Source organism: Silene latifolia, chromosome 11, assembly GCF_048544455.1.
Source record: "Silene latifolia isolate original U9 population chromosome 11, ASM4854445v1, whole genome shotgun sequence".
NCBI lineage: Eukaryota > Viridiplantae > Streptophyta > Magnoliopsida > Caryophyllales > Caryophyllaceae > Silene > Silene latifolia.
In genome coordinates, this window is record NC_133536.1 from 78,490,509 (window position 1) to 78,508,458 (window position 17,950).

At 36.5% G+C, this 17,950-nt stretch overlaps 1 protein-coding gene across 1 annotated transcript; it reads right to left on the reverse strand.

Annotated features, from left to right (window-relative positions):
• Window positions 1-16,448: 16,448 nt before the first annotated feature.
• On the reverse strand, window positions 16,449-17,495 carry LOC141611747 (uncharacterized). The gene has a single exon (XM_074430358.1). The coding sequence runs from the start codon at window positions 17,193-17,195 to the stop codon at window positions 16,581-16,583; it is 615 nt and encodes a 204-aa protein (XP_074286459.1). The 5' UTR covers window positions 17,196-17,495; the 3' UTR covers window positions 16,449-16,580.
• Window positions 17,496-17,950: the final 455 nt, after the last annotated feature.

Here is a 17,950-nt window from a genome sequence, read left to right on the forward strand (position 1 = left end):
GAGCGACCTGATATGAGTAAGTTGAACTCCCACGAGTTGTTGCTTCTGATGGCCTATCTTAATCCCGAGCGGACCGAGAAAGTGTTTTTCAATGCTCCCGTTATGGTTTGTGCCAGCCTTGCTTTGATGGCCTCTTCTAGTACTAGGTTCCTGAGTTGTGGTGCTATTGCCACCCGGTTAGCTGAAAATCTAGCTTCCTTTGAGGCTTCCTCTGAGTACGTTCCCTTAGCCACCCCCGTGCCTACCATGGATAGAGATTATTTCCTCGACCTGAAATGGTTGAGAACCTTGACGGATGGTAGTCTAGCATGGAGAGTGTGGGGCATGAGCTGGATGAGGATACCGGCTCCTAAGCACCTCCCACCGACTGAGCCTTTACCTACGACAGTGATAGCTGTCGATTCTGATGAGGAGGAGGATGAGGGTGCACCACCGGCGAGACAGACATACCTTATCGATGATGCGATCCTTTAGGTTATGCCCGAGCCGAGAAAAGGGGAGAATGTGAGAGCTACAGAGGATAGACCCAGGTTAGGGAGAGGACCACGTCGTGTAAGGGAGAGGGTGGTTGAGACCCAGCCACAGCCGGCAGCACCACCACAGCAACCGTTTCCTTGGTACCCTTACCTTGATACCCCGGAGACACGTGATAGCTATCTGACTGAGAGAGTGTCTTCTACCTTGACGCTCCGCAACATGCATGAGATAGCGTATTCTCAGGGCATTAGGACATCGGGACCACATCCAGTTTGGTGGAGGGGGGTCGGAGATTACAGCGGGGTTTTTCACTCTTACGGGGTGGATGCGTCCACATGGGGAGCGCCTCAGTCTTACCCTTACGGTTGTTTGACCCCTTGGTATGTGAGGCCAGATTCTGGAGTAGGTGGTGATGCGGGTGTTGGTACGTCAGGAGCAGGCACCTCAGGTGGTGGTGGATATGAGTATGATGTTATGGATGAGCAGCAGCGGCAACAGGAGTGATACTCCTTTTCTTACCTTGTTAGTAGTTGTATCGATGTTAGTTTGCTTTGGTTGGAACTTTATCTTTTCGTGCTTTTATGTTCGGACTGTATTGGTGGCCTTAAGGCCGTATTTACTTTCCCTAGACTTGTCTGCAGGATTTATGGTCGGGTTATCATCCGACTCGTGGCTATGAGATCATGTATATATAGATATTGATGTCGTGTTTGGAGATTTTGAGCAATATTTGACCTGAAGCTACTCGATCGAGTAGCTAAGATACTCGATCGAGTAAGACCAGCTCGACCGAGTGCCTAACCCACTCGATCGAGTGTCACTGTTACAAGAACTTTTCGAAAATTTAATTGTTCGAATGCTTTTATTTTTGCATATTTCAATACTTATAATGGTCATTGATGGTTAGTGGCATAGTTTGGTCGACTTATTAATTATACTTGGGTCCATGCTTGACTTATAAATGATATTTTGCGGGAATAGATGTGACATAAAGGGTTCTTTTATTACATTCACAAGCAAGCCTAACTTATTCTTTATCGAAAAGACTTGCTACCTATTTCGCAGAATTTCCATAGCTATATTATATACAATTGATATATGCATTTTTTATGGTTCATGATAATTATCCTCGTAAAGTAGCATATATATGTATGTATGACAATGTTAGTTGGAATTAACGAGTAATGTCGACAAGGTGCAGTTTGTATTAGACAATTTACTTAATGGTGAACTTCGGGGACGAAGTTCCTTTTAGAGGGGAAGAGTAATGTCGCGAAATAAAAAGGCCGATATTATAATAATTTTGTGGTATAAGATACTAATTTCGTTGTTGTTAGTAATGCTAGCTATTGTCTCTGTTAAAATTCTCGCATGAAGTTGTAAATGTTTTAATTGTTGTAGCTGTTTTAATTGTTTTGATGTAATTGTTTTAATTGTTGTAATTGTTTTAGTCGTTGGATGGGTAATTTGTATGTTTAAGTAAAAGTTGAGTAATTTACAATGAAACGATAATCATAAAGAGATGAGTGTGTCAGGAACGGTAACGAAGTGTTTGAGTTGTTGTGTGTCATGTTTTGGTAATTGATGGTCGTGTACTAGTGAAAGTATAGTCCCGTAGTGCGTGGCTAAGAGTTTGGAGTAGTAGTATAGCTGTGGGTCGTGTTGGTACATGTTGTGAGTTTGATACTCCAAGTTGGGGGTCGTAGAAGTTGATATATATGGTGTGTCGGGCAGTGATGATGATGACATAGTGGGGTAATGCCCCTAGAGAGTAATAACCTGTGTCGGGAGAACAGTTCTGTCAACCTTGAGTTCTTGTTGTGAGGTTGGGGGAGAGTGAGTTGAACTTCGGGGACGAAGTTCTTTTTAAGGAGGGAAGAATGTAATACCCGTCCTTTTAGGGACCCGTTGACCAATGTTGACCGACCTTTGGGGCAGGCAATAGCCCTTAGTGATGCGTGTCAGAGTACCTTATGCCTTGATTGTCTTTAGAAGTGAGTGGTACTCGATAGAGTAGAGGCTACTCGATCGAGTAGCTTGGGTACTCGATCGATTAGGGGCCACTCGATCGAGTAAGTGGGTTACTCGATCGAGTAGCGTCTTTCCAGCGAGGGTTTATAATCGTGTTTTGTCAAAACCGCATATCATTTCCGCCTCCTTCCTTCAGATCTATAGGTCGCCTCCCTCCTTTCCCTTCACCAAATACCTTCCATGGGAGCCTTTGAGGATGCTAATGCCTTGAGGATGAGTTGCTTGAGTCGGGTAGCGGTTTTAACGCCGTTGTGAGATGCGTAGGTATGTCATCATCATCGTCTTTGTCATTGTTGTTCTTTGTATGGCTGTAGAGGTAGTAATAGGCTTGTGTATGGTTTGTTTAGGGATGCTTACTTGGTTGATATCATATGGCTAATCGAGGAATCGCTGCTTTTGGTTAAAGGTAGGTTCGCCTACTCAGTCTCTGGTGGTTGTTAGAGTGTCGGTTGTTGCTGTTGATTGTTGTTGTCGTCATTGTGGTTGTTGTTGTCATTGTGGTTGTTGTTGTTGTTGTGACACAGCTGTTTGTGACTGATCGTCTGTGGTTCTCGAGGTGCGTCCTCGGCTGAGTGGAGTCACTTGCGGGAGTGGCTTCACGCCCTAGTTTCGCCCTCCGTGGAACCCGCCACGGGAGGGGATGTACACATTAATGGGACAGGGTTATCGCTCGATGTGATGAGCGGGGCTTAGGTGGGAACGGTTGTGGTCCCCCACTGGCAGGGCTGGTCCAGTGGATAGTCGGTGACGGGAATTGGTTGGAGTGGTTGTGACTGTATGTGTTTGGTTGTGGTTGTTATGGGTCGGTTATGGTTATTGTGTCTTGTCTCGGTTACTGACCTTGTGTGGTTGTCTTGTTGGTTTTGTGTGTCTGCCGTGATCCCTTATGGTGAGCAGTCTGTCTTAGCAGGTGCTGATTTGGATGCTAGCTGAAGTCTGGGTTGGGATGAGTCCTCACGAGTAATGTCAGAAGTAGTTCTATAGCTTGACGAGTTGTACCTTTGTTTTAATAGTTTAGATGCAACACTTGTAACTCAAATGTAATTGTTCTTTTATCGACTTTTGATTATTACTTACCTCGGGCAACCGAGATGGTGATGCCCTTATATGCTAAGGAAGGTCTGGTTAAGGCTCCTCGATATATGGGGGTATCACACTTACTCGATCGAGTACCCATCAGACAGAACACCGTTTCGTAAAACAACTTACTTACTCGACAGAGTAAGCCCCACTCGATAGAGTAACCAAAGACATAGAAAACCGTAGTATTACAGTCTTCCCTCCTTAAAAGGAACTTCGTCCCCGAAGTTCAACCCATACCCAAAACAAACATACTAACTCGATTAAGACACAACAACGCAACTAAGGACTCAAAACAAAACCCCAATCTATCAAACATGAACTCTTAACACCAACTCCACCAACTAAACCTACCATCCACAAACACTGCTAGCTCCGTAACCTATCATCCACTAGAAAAACTAATATCCAGATACACATAACATCAAACGGAATGTTACATTCTACCACCCTTAAAAGGAACTTCATCCTCGAAGTTTACTCACACTCATAACCTCATCATCCAACTGTCAACACTATCGAACTCATAAACATCATCATCTAACTGTCAACACTATCGAAATATTCTCACACTCCTAAACATCACACTACTACAAGCACGGCCATGACCTTTAATAAAACCAATCACAACAAAGATCCATCCTTTATATTACATCAACACTCTACTTCCAATTATACTACAACATGCACAACCATGAAACTCTCTTTTATCGCATCCTACTCCTCTTAAGATAAATGTTACGTCCTCGTAACTCACTAATACTAAATCCTTAGCTATATCTTCTCATTATCCTCATCACCACCGCATGTCAAAGATAACCGCCTATAATCTGAACACTCACCATTCCTATATCCAAGGCTCTCTTACTTAAACAGTTCTCATACCTCAATTCACTAGTGACAATACCACAATACCACCACTGCTCGTACAACAAATATCTTCCACTCACCTCTAAATATAACAGTTCATTTCATATCTTCGGATAGCATTCCAAATAACGACATCATATCCACTAACAAAATTTACCACAACTTTCTTCCCAATACTATCCTTAATTGTATCGTCACCCAACTCACCACCAAGATCTCCTATCGTGCAAATTCTTCACCAAGCTTTTTAGTTTCCTTAATTCCTAGAAACTCATGATTAACATGTCGTCCTGGAACCCCTACATAACCGTTAACTCAAATCCTCATGATAGTATCACACGTCTCGACGATTCATTACTTCTATATCACATAACTCCTGTCAATATTTTTCTCAGCTTACTTTTTATCCTTCTTTTCTCTTTACACTCAACAATATAAATTAATAGTTCAACTCCTTATTACTTCTATCTAACTCTTTAGTGCTCCGGTTACCTTCTCATTGCTCCAAAACTCGAATCCCATTATTTCATATCAGTATCATCTCACTCTTTCTTACCATGGATCTTCTCTTATCATGATATCACTCACATTTATCACCAATCAGTCCAGACCATCTCATGCTATCACTCACACTCATCACCAATCAGTTTTTTTTTTTTCTAGAATCCAAAAACTCATTTCATACCGTTAATTGCCCAAGGAAATCACACATTAGTTTCACCTCTTGATAATACAAATTCCCAAACTCACGCACTATCTATAAATCCACATTGCGGCATGTCTCCACTAAGTTCACTATATACCACTCTTCTCCATCCCTCTACAACGATCTTTCATTACATACATTCTTAACCAACACAATCTAGCCATCTCTCTCCATAATTCCTTACACATCTCAAGTTGCTACTATCCACATCCTTCCTTTCAATCTTTTCATTCTCACGTTTCTTATACTAACATCATCCCTTTCCCACATTCACTTACTTTTACATTACTCAACACACAATCATATAACTCTTCTCATCTCACAAACATGCTCCATGCCTCAATAAGCCCTCGCAATCTTCCTTTTCTTTTTCCACTATCTATCACAACCACATACAACTCATGTCCTCCCCACCAAACTCATACTCACCATAGGTTCCACACCTTATATCATAAGATTAGGTAACTTATGCATAAGGACCAACACATACGTAAAACAATGCATAAAGAAGCAAAAGAACACCTTTGAATTAAAGATAATAGGCGACGAAGTCAAAAGATAAACATATGACCCAAAACAGGGGTCACTAGATCGAGTACAAGTCACTCGATTGAGTAAGTGACTTACTTGATCGAGTAGGTGAAGGTCAGAGGCACGTACAACAAATTACCAGGGCTACTCGATCGAGTAAGGGTTACTCGATCGAGTAACAAGAGATGAACTCGATCGAGTGAGGGCCACTCGATCGAGTACCCTACGCATTTATCATCATTGTCAAATTTTCGTAAAACGGTCATATCTCACTCGTTTCTTGGTCATTTTGGGCGTGTGACCTATCGTTAGAATCGTAAAAGAACAAGTTATGATCAGACAACATAACTATTTGATTTTTACTTCCAAACAACTTAAACAAAAACCAAGCAAACAAAACCAATCCAAAACTCATAAAACCAGTACCCCTAACCACATCTTACTATCTACAAAAGCCAAACAACAACATCTCTATGGACATGTATTATTCAACTTATCAATCATGTACTACCCACATACTCTTATTCTATAACTTTACGCAAAAATAATAGCATAACATACAACATCAAATTCCCCATTCACATGTTACTAACATAGCAATATTATAAAATCCACTACTCACATAAACATGTTCAACACATGAATTTCATATTCTTATGCAATTACTTACTTAATCTTTTCTAACCAATTCATCCATTACAACTACACACTTCATACAACATATACATATGAACAATAGTGGACAAGTACATAAACTTATTATACAACTTTACGCAAACAAAATATATGTATACGACACAACATTCCTATTCACGTGTTACTATTATGCCACATTATAAATCATCCATCCTGCAACATCATTATTCATCACATATTCTCATATATGAACTACTCCCCTTTTTGCACCACATCATTCATCATTCTCATATACCTTTCCAACAATTCCAAACAACATTGTAAACCAACTATCATGCAACATGCTTATTCACAACATTTTATCATATAACCACTTCATCATTTTCCAACATTTCTATACAACACATCATCCAACATACGCAATAGAATATTAGTAAACACATAGCGATCCCATGACACCCCCTAGTGACCGGTTCAAAGTTGTAGGGCGAGTTCGCGACTTTAGGACGTCTCCCAAGTCTTTGCATTAGCTCCTACAACTTCTACCCGGGTTCATTTTATTTTGACTCTCTAGATTCATTGGGTTCATTAGTTACAGGTTTCAAGATCGTCGCTCTGATACCACTTTGTAACACCCCCATACTCCAAGTGCCTTACCAGGACCACTTAAGGCATGGAAGTGCTACCATCTCGGTTACCCGAGGCAATGAAAATCAAATAGACAATAATGAAACGTACTTTAATAATAATAAAGTTTAAAGCGATACAACCAAAACCAAAACTGATAAAAGAAAATACAAAGGTTCTCAAAACTGTCAAATACTAAACAACTAAAAGTGTTCGACACAGCGGAAGACTTCTAAAACAGCAACGTGATGACTCATCACAGCTATCCCATGCGCATCATCTCATACCTGCTCAATAACTGCTCACCACCCCCGAATGGATCACCACAGTTTTTAAAACATTTAAACGGGGTCAGTACTAATTACATAAAAACAACAGCTACAATGAAACCATATTATAAACAACTCAAACAGCACATCTCAATCTCCACAACTCCACCCTATCTCCACATATCTGACTACACATCGAAGTGTGTAGCCCTGCCAGAGTACCCATCGCAACAGATACTCCTTGCCGCCAGTGGGGGACCGCAGCCGTTCTCACCTAAGCCCCGCTTATCTCCATCGAGCGATAAACCCATGTTCATTAATGTTCACATCCCTTCTGTGGCGGGTTCCACAGAAGGCGAATCAAGGGCGTGAAGCCACTCCCGCAAGTGACTCCACTCAGCCAGGGACGCACCCCGAAGATCACAGACAGTTATACAACAATAATCACATTACACTACCAATAATCACCAAATCAGAATCCAATGCCAATACGATATAAAACAACAACAACAATTACCAACAACACTTATGTAACCAATACTGAGTAGGGAAACCCTACCTGGAATAAGCCATCACAAGACCGTCACAAGCAGTTAATAAAAATGCTCTTCTACGAAATCTCCTCCTATAATCACATATACAATTATGCAATTACTACTAAGCCAATCAAACACCCAAACCCCCAAATCTACCCAATTAGGGTTTAACCAAAATTGACGAAACAACATAAAAACTATACAAGGATCTTACCCTCGACACGACGAATTCAACGGCGTAAAGCACATGACGATCCGACCACCTTAGCCTTTGGGATTTGTTAATAACGTGACGAATGAAAACTATGTAACTCTTTTCTCTTCTCTTGAAAGGTTTTAAGAAATAAAATGATTAAGAATAATGACGGAAGCCTTTTATATCAATCTCGCTTTATTAACAAAACCCGGTTAAAATAACCTGTAATACGCACTTACTCGATCGAGTAAGTCACTTACTCGATCGAGTGACCCTTACTCGATCGAGTGCCACACTTACTCGATCGAGTACCCATTAGACAGAACACCGTTTCGTAAAACAACTTACTTACTCGACAGAGTAAGCCCCACTCGATAGAGTACCCAAAGATATAGAAAACCGTAGTATTACATGATATTTTTCAACCTACTTATAAATTCTAAGTTTTAAAGCCTTATAAACTAATGTCATCCATGACCAGTTTCACGTAGGATTGTGAGTAGTTACTCCTTGCATAACATGTAACATTATTTTGCATAAGTATGAAATTCAATTTCTTATTGCCTGCATACATTCGGGTAAGTGGCCGGTGTCACATGTAGGAGAGGTGCTTACATACCCCTTTATTTCATTACTACCCATTAGCTCCACATTAGCCAAATTTGCCTTTTTGACCCTTAACTACACCCAAATTTAGCCTGCCTTGTCAAGCTAGTTTAGTGTTTGTTTTTGCGGATATATTGCTTATCGTGTCAAATTTGGTTTGTTTTGAGAAGTTGGGAGTTGGTAATTTTGGAGAAGGAGAAAGTTGAAAAAGAAATCAAAAAAGAAGAAAAGGAAAAGGAAAAGGAAAAAAAACAGAAAACCGAGAAAAAGAAAGCAAAAAAGTAGAAAAAGAATTTGCATAATATCGGTTTTACTCCTATGCTCTCATTTTATCTTATGAGGAGTTGTTTATATTTGGTTTAGTGAGTTTTTATGCCGAATTAAGGGCATTGTGTTCAGTTTTGGAGATGGATTAGAAGCGGATATGGTTTATTTGGTTTTGTTAGGATACTAGCTTGGCCTATACCCTCTCATTCCCAAAATGTTTTGCCCCTTCTTACCCATTGCCTCACTTTTCCAAACTATTGTAAGCACTCGGCATGTGTCAGGATCTCGTTAGATGGAGTGTATGTGTACGGTAGCTAGAATTGTCTATCATACTATTGCATGCATGTTTATGTCGGTCGTAGTTTAGGTGAGCGGCTATACTTTTCCTTTCTCTCTTATATTTATACGCTTACCCTTTGCTTCATTGAGAGAGAGTGACCCGTGAGAGTCCATTCTTGAACGTCTTGCAAGGTCGACGGTTCAGCTATATTTATAAACATCTTTATAACTCGTTTTCATCTGACATCGTTGCCATTTTATTAATTTGTTGCATTAAACTGGTTTAGGTGGACGATTTGTAGCTAGCTCTGAGTTTTTACTCTGTTCCATTAGTTAGTTACATATAGTCACTACTACAAATGAGCACTTGGGCCACGGCTAAATTCGTGGCGCAAGTGCTAACTTCCCGTTGCTAGATCATTTTGCCACGGGAATACCTTCCGTGATGCAACTGGCCGTGGCAAAGTGATAGCCACGGGAAAAACAAGAACGTGGCTATTATTGAACTTTTGGCCACGGATTCTCTCGTGGCTAATAACTCCCGTGGCAAAAAAATTTTCCCGTGGCCAAAAAATAATTCCTGTGGCAAACAATATATATGAAAATTAAATCAATAAAACGTAAAATTATTTTTTTTCACCAATGTATATTTTATCATATATGGAACCGTGACAATATAGGTACTTGTTTTGCTAATTAACTAGACTCATTTGAACGTTATTTGGTTTCACCAGTCATGCATTCGTGCGCATCAAAAAGGCTTCCTAGAAGGTCACCCATCCCAACACTACTCTCACCTGAGCACGCTTAACCGTAGAGTTCTTTTGATGTGCTACCGAAGTTGAAGGTTAACTTTGTTGATATAATTAGCACTTTGAATCGTTTTAAGTTTATTTTTTTTCTCTAAAAAATTACCTTTAGTACTATTTAATTACAAAAATGTTACATGATTTACAAATATTTGCGGGAAAAACATTATTTTGGCCTAAATAATTAAATTTTCGATGTTAACCTCCCGACTACAAAAATGCAAAGCCATTTTGCCCAAAAGTAAACTTAATCTTGTTTTCCAAATATTTTTTTTCTTTTTTTAGTTTATCGACATTCTTATTTTTATTTCTCTTGTACTCATTTTTTCGTATATTTTTCTATGCAAATTCTGTAGTATGACCGTCGTAGCTGAAATATGAAAAATGTGACTATTTTTTTGTAAAATAATGATCAACGTTTATAACTAATGGTCTATTTTCCCCAAAGTGGTCACTATTAACCAAAACGTAGTCACTTTTTACCCAAAAACACACGAAAAAGACTGGCATACAACATAATCGCTTATTTTCCTAAACTGATTTCTCTTTGTTATGATTTATCGTTTCTTTTCTCAAAAATTTCACATTATTTGCACATGTGAATTTATATTATTATAATTTCTATGTTTTCCCTATGATGTGCTCATTTTTAATGAAAAAAATTCTTCATATTGAATTCTTACATTGACAGTTTTTCCAATATGTTTTTTCCTTAATTGATTTGTGCGAGATCATTTTCTTTACTTTCATTTCTTAGCGCACTTATTTTATTTAGTCAATTTTGTAATCTAAATGTTGTTTCTTTTTCACTACTAAAAAAATTTTCCAAATTTTTTTTCTCAACAAGTTAAATTTTACATCAAATTCAAATTTTTCTGTAAATATCTTATAAACAAATTTGTAAATCTAATTTTAATGAAACGGTTTGACAATATATTAATTTTATATTTCTGTAAGATAGATGGTAAATAACTTATTTATTTAATTTGATATGCGATGTCTTTAAATATGATACGAACATTTAAGATTGTTATTCATTATTATAAAGTTTGAATTAAAAAAGTAAAAGAAGTTAAAAGAAATTCACGAATTTAATAAACAAAATTATATATTAAAATAAATTTCTTAAATTATTAATGTTTTGAAAAACCTACAAAACTTAATTGTGATTTAATTTGTAAAAAAATCAAAAATTTTAGACGATTAACTGTTCTTTCTTAAATATAAGTTTATAACATTTTAAAATTTGTTATTAAAGTAAATAAAATAATAAAAAATATTAATTAAATTAATCAAAGTGATTCCAAAATTTTATATTAAAATGTATTTTCATATTTTTTATATTTGATTAAATTTCATTCAAATTTTGTATTTTTTTAAGTAAGCAATTTTTAGGTTTGTCTTAACATAAAAATATCTTAATTAAGTCGGAAAAGATACTCGCCACAGGTTTTTTAAGTTCGTGGCTAAATAAATATTTGTCACGGAACATTTCGTGGCTAAATAAAATTTCGCCACGGGTGTGACATAGCTCGTGGCTAAAATAATTATTTGTTACGGGTGTAGCCTAATTCGTGGCGCAAATGACTTTTTGTCACGGGAAAAGTTATCCCATGGCATAGATTTTTTTCTAAAGTAATGAATAAGTTTTTCCCGTGGCTAAGCAGAATTTAGCCACGCATTACAAATTCTCGTGGCATAATTCGTGGCGCAAGTGACAATTTGTTGTAGTGAGTTTGCTTGGGGACAAGCAAAAGTTTTGTTTGGGGAAGTTTGATGCGTGCTATTTATATAGACTTTTTGTGCTTATTTTGCACGCATTTCTATGTGATTCCCGTAGTTTTAGGCTAAGAAATGCCCCGAATAGTCTACTTTGGTTTGTTTGGCTTTAATTGCAGGAATGGACCCAGAAGGAGCAAAACTGAGCTTGGAATTGTCCCTATAGCTTGACTTAGGAGATGGATGGAATTGGAGCGAGAATACTTCTCTCTTGGGATGCATGAAATCGTCTTGGAAGCAAATCAACGTCCTATGTGCTGATTCAGTGGTAGTTAACTCGATCAAGAGCTTTGCTGGCTTCATTGTGCTCGATCGAGTCCTTTTTTATGATGAAGATTTCTCGATCGAACTCCTGATATGTTCGATCGAGAGGAGGATTTATGGGGTTCCTCGATCGAGTAGATTTTATGCTCGATCAATAGGATTTTGCTGGAAGTTGTTCGATCGAGTAGTTTCATTGTGCTCGATCGAGTAGTCTGTGATCTGACGCAAGATTTTCTTGGCGTAAACTTATTTACTTATTATTTTAGTTATCTTATCTAGGTTAATAAATATCTCTCTTATAAAAAGGAGAGACCTATTAGGTTTAATCATGCAGTTTTAATTCATTAACTTCAGAATTCATTTATTCAATCAGTATCCAGGATTAAGCATTCATTATTCATTACTCTTGTTCGACGCCTGCCTTTCATTTTCCGGATCTTAATTTGTGTAATTTCTTTCTCTCTTCCTATTCAACTTAATTCATAGTATTAATTTCTTTTTGCAAATATTTAATTCTCTTGTCTCTTAATTGTTGTTAGCTTATTAGATTTAGTATTTAGTTTATGCAATTTATGTTAGTTCATCTTTAGACCATGTTTAATATAGTTTCATCTATCGTTATTAGTTTTATCATCGTTATGAGTAGCTAAATTCCTAATTGCTGGGATTAGGGGAGCCATGATAGTAAAATAATGACGCTTTAATTAGTTTAGGATGTTTTAGTGTGAGAATTGTTTTACAGCAATCTTATCTATATAAATAAAAGAACATTTCAAACATTCTCATGCGTCCACATCATCATATGCAGTTTTTTTCCTCTCTTTTTTAACAGTAAAAGTGGGGCCCGCATCAAATAATCTTAAATTAATTTCGCAAAAACCGCCATGTTTTGTATGTAAATGTTTTTGTTTTGTACGTATCTTGCAAAAAAAAATATTAAATAATAAACTAGCAATTTAACAAGAATTTTATATACTAACTATTAAATAATAAAATATAAATTTTCCCAATTTTGATTATACCAATTTTCCCATTATTAATAATCTTTATTATTAAGATGATTATGATATCTACATAGCATAAAATATAACTCTTTTAAAGAATTCCCATTGGTTCCTTATATTTAGGAAAAAAAATTCATTTTTTCAATAATGATAGGGTCGAATTGAAAAAAAAAAATAATTTCACCTTTTATTTCACATATTATTTTCACTGCTCTATTTTTAGCATAAAAATATACTACGTACATTTCTAGGAAAAAAAATTCTTTTCTGATCAAAGGTAGGGGTCCCAATTTAGGTGATTTAATTTCTTTCTCAACAAATATACTTGCAATGAATTTTTCCTAAATAATCAACAAATATATACTGTAATTAAGAAATTTAATACATAATTACAATGTATTTTATCTGAAACGATTACGGACGACGAGAATCACATATCAATAAAATCATATTTGCATTAAAAATCAGTTTTATACTCTCTTCATCCCAATTTTATTGTTTCCTTTCTCCTAAAATTAATCTCAAAAAATAGAAATTAAGACAATATAAATGAGATGAAGGGAGTATAATTTTTATGTAAGACAAGATTATAATAGATTATTTAGCTCATTATGCTACGCTTTTTATTTTAGTAACTCTCTTTACAATAAGCCGAATCTAAAATATGAAAAGTCCAAACACGATTAGTTATTAACGTAAACTTTTACGTTGACAACTTGATATTTTATATTGGTGACAAACCTTTTAGAATATCACTAAAAGGGTTACCTTCTCCATCCCAATTATTTTTTTAACTTTAATTAAAATATCTCACATTGCACATTTTCATATTTTAAATTTATTTATGATCAAATTTTGTAAAGCATGACCTCAAAAAATTAATTAAAAGATTGAATTTGATTAGAGATATTCATTATTAATATTTTATGAATAAATATCAATAAATATTTTTAACCATTTTTTTTTTGAAAGAAACCCCTCAAATAGGTTAGCCATTTACTAATAATAAATCGTGTGAAGCAACATTAACAGTGTTCAACGGGACACTACTCGACCAAACACGTTTACCAACTTGACATGGCATAAACTGAGCAAGTTCATGAGCAACCTTATTAAACTCCTTACCTATAAACAGCCACTTAATAGCAATAAATGAACTACTACAAGAAATAATATCGTCTAAAATTAAATAAAAATCACTTCTACCAAACGAACGATGCTTCACTGCTTCGACCAAGACTTAACAATCGCTCCCCATAACAATCCTCATACGACAAATATTATTAGAGGACAAATAAGCCATATTAGTGTGAAAGAAGATCAAATTGACCAACAAAGACATTTCCAATATACAATCATGATTTTTTATAAAGATTTTGTAATAATAATCTTTAAATTACATGCCCGTGCAATTTGCACGGGTTTAAAACTAGTATAACAGTAATTACTTGGTTGAGTGCACGCGACTATATTAATTAACCCGGTTAAATTCAGACCTAGATCGGAAGATTGGAATGATTAGACCTGTTATGAACAATAGACTACCCTAATCAGAGCGGAAGCTATTTAGGAAGAATCTAGGGCAGATAGCGGACCGGAAGGACCTTTCCACTACCCTTCTCACTACAGACCGACTGACCTTACCTTTAGCTGATTTGCGTAATATCATGGTGAACTGACATCCTAGCATCTTTCTCCTTATTTGATCACACTCTATTTCATTCTTGCTATTTTTTATTGTTGTTTCTCTTATCGTTCTAAATTTAGTTCTATTAGTTTAGTTAAATCAAATTAATCAAAACCCCCAATTTGTAACCGTAGACAGACTAGATAACAAGTAGATAGCGACCGCCTCCCTGTGGATACGATACCCTACTTACCTCTACTGCATAAGTTTAGGCCGGTTAGGTTTATTTTTGATAGGTTGCGACAACCGTGTCAAGAGTAATTCTGAACATAGAATGATAAAGGGAATGAATCTTGTATCTTTAGTGCTCGTGTCATTTTCTATTTTATGCTTAATCTTGAAGGCGTAGAGTTGATTCGAACAGTTTCAAAATTTTCCATAATAATTTGTAGGCGGTACTCCGAATTGCAAGTTGGTTTCCACTCTTTCAGCGAGTTCAGAGCTTATTTCTCACGTATTACCCCAAGTAACTATTCATTTCAGCTATCTTATTTACCTAATAAGCTTCTAATAAGGCGTTTTCTAAACACCTACACAAAAATAAGCTACGTGAATTTTCGATCAAATAAACCACTCTGGTCAAATAAGTAATTTGTTTGTATTGCCAAACAAAGTCAGAGAGTGATTTAGAATTGTATGACATAAGTATAAATAAAAACCAACAGACGGATGTAGTACAAGATAAACTAGTCCATAATTTTCATAATTATATTAGTAGTCAATCAAACCAGCTTCTCAAATAGCACATTATGAATAATCATTTACAGCATTAATTTATTAATCCCATTTACATCATTGAACTTAGTAAAGGGCAATATAAGGACCTATACTATGCATTTTTTTTTCAGTTAAGGACCTAAACATTTAAAGTTTACAGTTAAGGGATTCATGTGGTATATTCCGTTAACTTAGACGGCAAAACCAAACAACTGCAATTTACAAATGGGGCCATCTGACATGTAAGCAGTGGGGGTTTTCTTCATCTTTCCCCACCCATAACCCAACATACAATTGCTACGGTCTTCAATGAAATTTTCTCAGTTCCTCTTTTTTTTTTTTTTTTTTTTTAACAAAAATATAGCTAGGTCTCTTTTTGTCTGATTCTCATTTTTTCGTTTATTGCATACAACTTTTTGCTTGATGATCAAATTTACGCCATTCAGTATCTGCTTTTATTCATGTTAAAATTAATCTATTATCGATGCTTGAATTGGGTTCATCCATCATGATTCATGATTTTTAGAAATCCCGACGTATTAGTTCCAAACCTCAATCACCATTCACTAATCACCTAATTAAACACGCTAAATTAACATCACCCAGCGGATTACTCGTTCTCGGCGATGGACATCGGATTTACTACATGCAACCAAAAAAAACATCGTGAATTCCTCGCAACATTTTTTGCCAACATCACATTACAACAAAGCCGCAAGTCAATTCACCGATCGACCCACACATATACATTACTCAACACACCGCACATTCTTTACCGTCTACACCATAGCCATAAGACATCACTCACTCGAATTTCATCGATCATGGGACATGGGCCATATTTGGTTGAACAATAGTAGTAGTATTTAATACTTCTTTGAGATACTCCCCTTGTTGGGTTATTCATACACTGTTTGAGCTTAAAGTAATACTACTCAGGTTTCTTTTTTTTCATGTCAACTAATTAATGTTAACGGAGTTAAATGTGAAGTCCTTAATTGGAATGTTTGAAAGTATAGGTCCTTAGTGGAAAAAAATGGTAAAGTTTAGGGCCTTATCATGACCTTAACTCATTAATCAAGTAACTTAATCATTCCAATAATAATCTTACTCTATCATTAGCTAATTGTAGAGATCTTTGTACATCTTGAACAAACACAAATCTTTCTTGAAACAACAATCCTCAAGAAAATATAGTGCATTTTTTTCTTATGCCAACCAACAACTAGTAAGTTGTGATCTTGCACTTTCCCTAAAACTTTTAACCTTAACCAAACAATAATGAGTAGAAAATAATCCCAAATTACCACAACCAACTCTACTAGTCTTCAACAAATAACAACCTACACCACCATCATCACCTTTCCCTTGTATTAACACACCCCATGCCTTTGTACTTTCCCCAATTTGCCCCTCATTTTCCTCATATATTCCCACTTCATCCTCCTTAAGCTCTTCAACTAAGATGATCCCTTCAGGGGAAGGCTCCTCGCCTTTTACCCATTTACCCTTTAACTGGACCCACCCCTCCGCCACCGCCTTCTCCGTCTTCAACCTCTTATCAGGCTCATCCCCACCGTATACGTGGACGAACAATGGCGCTTCCTTGAGATTCTTCACTATTTCCCCAACCGATTCCTTCATCCAACGGTCGAATTTCTCCGCCCCGCCAACGGTCGTTTTTCGCTTCCCTACCTCGATCACCGCCGCGCATTGGATTGGTTTGACCGGTAAAAAGACCCGACCCGGTAACTTGACCTTTTCCGTGACCCTGCTTGATTGGACTGTTATTCCTCCACAGGTACGAACAGCCACACACGCCATGTGATTATCTGGAGAAATTAACGAGATGGGCAGTCGTAAAATCAAAGAATATTATCTGGGTAGGAGTTAGATTGATGAATAGAGTGGAGATTAGAGATGGGTTAGATATAATAATTGATTTGGGAATTTAGGGTTTATGTGGAAAATTAGAGGATAAATTAGGATTTGATTTGATGAACATAAATTTAATTAATTCGGAGTATATAATTGTTGTTGTTGTTGTTGATTGTTAATTGGGAAATAAGAAGGAAGGAGGAAATAAGAGGAAGGAAGGAAGAAGGTGGAATGACTTGAAAAACAAAGAAAGGTTGGTTAAATATGGAACGCAAAGTTGAATTGAGGAAAGCATTCTGCATTCCGCGCGCAAGAGTGTGCCTTTTCTTTCCATGTCATCTTCTTGCGTGTGAAACATTGCCATGTCACACTTTAGGATTCCATCAGGGGTGTTTGGTAAACGGTAAATTGCAAAAAAAAAAAATTAGCATATTTGAGACTTTTAGCATATTTGACCAATCAATATGCTATTTGGTGTGTTTGGTAAACAGCATATTGAAATATTCTAATAGTAGATTGGGAAAAAAGCATGTTTACCTTTTTACCCCTTAAAAAATATTGATCCTACCTATATTATAGAATAATTAATTTAGTCAATAATTTATTTATGTCCTTATTTGTCATTTTACAAAGGATTAAGATAATTTGCTAATTCAAATATGCTAATTACCAAACGCCTTTAACAAAATCTGCTAATCGAA

Excerpts from the sequence above, each read along its gene's own strand:
- LOC141611747 (XM_074430358.1), bottom strand. The coding sequence starts at position 17,195 with ATGGCGTGTGTGGCTGTTCGTACCTGTGGAGGAATAACAGTCCAATCA.